The sequence below is a fragment of the Poromitra crassiceps genome (assembly GCF_964638095.1).
Source record: "Poromitra crassiceps genome assembly, chromosome: 6".
Classification (NCBI taxonomy): Eukaryota; Metazoa; Chordata; class Actinopteri; order Beryciformes; family Melamphaidae; genus Poromitra; species Poromitra crassiceps.
In genome coordinates, this window is record NC_139627.1 from 11,412,958 (window position 1) to 11,415,811 (window position 2,854).

The 2,854-nt window shown below is 49.9% G+C and overlaps 1 protein-coding gene across 1 annotated transcript in view; it reads right to left on the reverse strand.

The window, feature by feature from the left end:
- sh3bp2 (SH3-domain binding protein 2) overlaps window positions 1-2,854 on the reverse strand; it is a 51,913-nt gene that overhangs the window by 14,186 nt on the left and 34,873 nt on the right. Inside the window, exons 2-3 of the mRNA XM_083638072.1 lie at window positions 1,807-1,946; window positions 814-916 (exon numbers count right to left, since the gene is read on the reverse strand). Coding sequence (XP_083494198.1) covers window positions 814-916; window positions 1,807-1,942 — 239 coding nt within the window. The 5' untranslated portion in view covers window positions 1,943-1,946. The remainder of the gene's footprint in view (window positions 1-813; window positions 917-1,806; window positions 1,947-2,854) is intronic.

The following is a 2,854-nucleotide window of genomic DNA, read 5'->3' on the forward strand; positions in this document are numbered from 1 at the left end:
AGACCACATAACATTTCATTTAAAGAAAATATTTTTTCTGTGTTGTTTTGGCCCGAGTCAAATGTTCTATGGTCTCGCAATAGACTTCTAGAAGAAGCAGCTCTAATACTTTAAGTAACGAGTGAAGTCCAGCTGCAAAGGGGTTCTCATGTCAGTGGGGGCCGGGGTTCAGCTGAGTTCAGGAGGAGGTAGTGGGGTTTGTGGGGGGGTGTTGGTGAGGTTCCTTGGTGGAAGGGGCTTTCGGGCCTTGTGGATGAGGCTGATGGCAGTTGGGAAGAAGCTGTTCTTGTGGCGAGAGGTTCTGGTCTTGACAGACCTCAGTCTCTTGCCGAGGGGGAGTACCATCGTGTGCCTGTATATGGACGCCCAACCAAGCTGGAGGTAACACAGGGGCGCCATCCTGGGACCGTCGTGTTGCTGGGCAGGGAATCTAGCGCTCCACTACCCGGACCCCCGATCACACTGGTTTTTAAGTGTTTTTTTTTAATGAAGTCAAGTGAATAGGCTACATGCACAACTTCTTTACTTCCTGAAATTAGTACAGCTTCTTTATTTCCTGTCCTACACTATTGGATGAACTGATTAATCAGGTGTGCCTGATCATTGTTGTGACTGCAGCACACCTGAGATTAATCAGTTCATCCAATAGTGATGACAGGAAATAAAGAAGCTGTACTAATTTCAGGAAGTAGTGGAGTTGTGCATGTAGCCCATTAGCTGTGCATATTTTATAATGTGGGAGTGAAAACAGAGAGAGCACCGGGTCATTATTGGAAGTTTGGCAGTCGGTCTTTCCAGAGAGACGTCACTCACCTGTTGTAGCCGTTGAGGGAGAACGCCCCCTGTGGGGCAGGAGAGGTGCTGCTCTTGAAGTAGTACACACAGCCTTTGTGGATGATGATGTATCGCAGTGGCCCTGCAAGACCGTTACATAGTGGTTACTACAGTCAGAGTGTGGCTGCTGTTGTTTTCACCTTGTGTGTGTGTGTGTGTGTGTGTGTGTGTGTGTGTGTGTGTGTGTGTGTGTGTGTGTGTCAACATAGCAAATTGTCATCTACTGTAGCGGGACCTTTGAGTACAGATATTTATATGTCTTTTTGTCTGTGGACAGATTTTGTCACAACCGTGCAAGATAGTCACAAATTACTAGAACAGGCCACCGCCATTTTACATCCCGTAGTCTCGCGTCACCAGCGCTACTACAGGCAGGAAGACAGAAGAGATCTGCGGACCATCTTCCGGTGGTCCGCAGTGTTTTCGATCCCCCATAGAAATGCAGCAGTAGGCAGCCTCACCTCGCCAGTCGCTACGAGTCAGAAGCATGGACATACCAAACAAAGTATTCAAAGAAGTACTTGAAGAAACTTGCCGGATCCATAACATTACGTCTGAACGGAACGCAAGAATTGAACGGAACATTTTCCTGGAGTACGGAACTTTGGTTCCGAGTCTTCCGCCCATGGCCGGAAGTTTTTCCATCCAGGCTAGCCTTCATTAGAAGGCTAGCCTGAGGTCTGATATTGTGAAATAACAGATATCAGAAATACTTTCATCGGCCAAGAATTGAGCGCTCAACAAAGCCACGTGACGCGGCGTCTCTGGGTAGCGGGGCCTGTTCGGGGGGGGGGGGGGCAACTGCACATGTATTGGAGGAAGCATGTGCTAGTCTACAACTCTCCCCAGACCGGCAGACGGGGGTGGAGCAACGACCGGGACAGCAGGGGGACCTGGCCAAGTACAACTGTAGAAAAAAAACGGAAAACCAAAGAAAAACAGAGATGATCCAGAACGTCCTCCTGAACTCACACTTCATGAGGCTGAACTGGCTGCCTCCCTTCTTGTGGAGGTACCCGGCCGTGGACACGCCTCCCGGCATGGTCAGCAGGTTCTGTGCCCCGATGGCTCGCATCGGCACCGGCCAGCACACCTCAGGAGACGACATGGTTCTAGAAGAGGAGAGAGGAGAGGAGACAGGAGAGGAGGAGAGGAGGAGAGGAGGTTAGGAAATACTAAATACCACACACACACACACACACACACACACAGGCAATGCAATGGTGCTTCTCCACCGCATACCGGCTCAAATCCTGGACTCTACTGGCTTTGTGTGAGCACCACAAGTGTCAAAGTCCTGTTTCTGTATAAACCTGAGTTCGTTCACGAGCCGGAGGCCGTATTGGAGATGACAACAACATCAGCAAACTTGAGTCCTACATGAAAGATATGAAATTTAAATGCTGATATGTGTGACCTTCTCTGAAGGTCCTAAGGGTTCCTCACTGGTTTGGGAAAGACTCTCCTCGGAGGCCGCCTACCTCGTGTTGAGACTTCTCTTGATGCTGTTCACAGCAGTGCTCTCCCTCAGCAGGCTGGCTGTGGAGGCCAGAACCAGCAGCACATCCATGCTGTGACAGTACCTCCAGCCACAGACCACAGCCTCTGCTGCAGACCTCACGCCCACTCAAAACCTCTCCTGTCAGAGCCTCTCAAACCCAGGAGGACATGTTCTGCTCCTCAGATCATGCTTCATGCTCTCTGCAGCAGGTTTAGTTCAGTGTGTCGTGATGCCGGAGTGAGACGACCCTCTGAGAGGGATTTGTCTGCCTTGTTTTAGACGCCTGCCTCCTTTCATTTGCCTTTCTTTTGATTCCTCTCTCTCTCTCTCTCTCTCTCTCTCTCTCTCTCTCTCTCTCTCTCTCTCTCTCTCTCTCTCTCTCTCTCTCTCTCTCTCTCTCTCTCTGCATGGCCTTCTAGATTTCTATCTCTCTCGCTCTTATGTAAACACACTTACGTACACAAACACACAGAGATTTCAATACAAATACACCCATGCCTAACCCACACGCCAGACTTC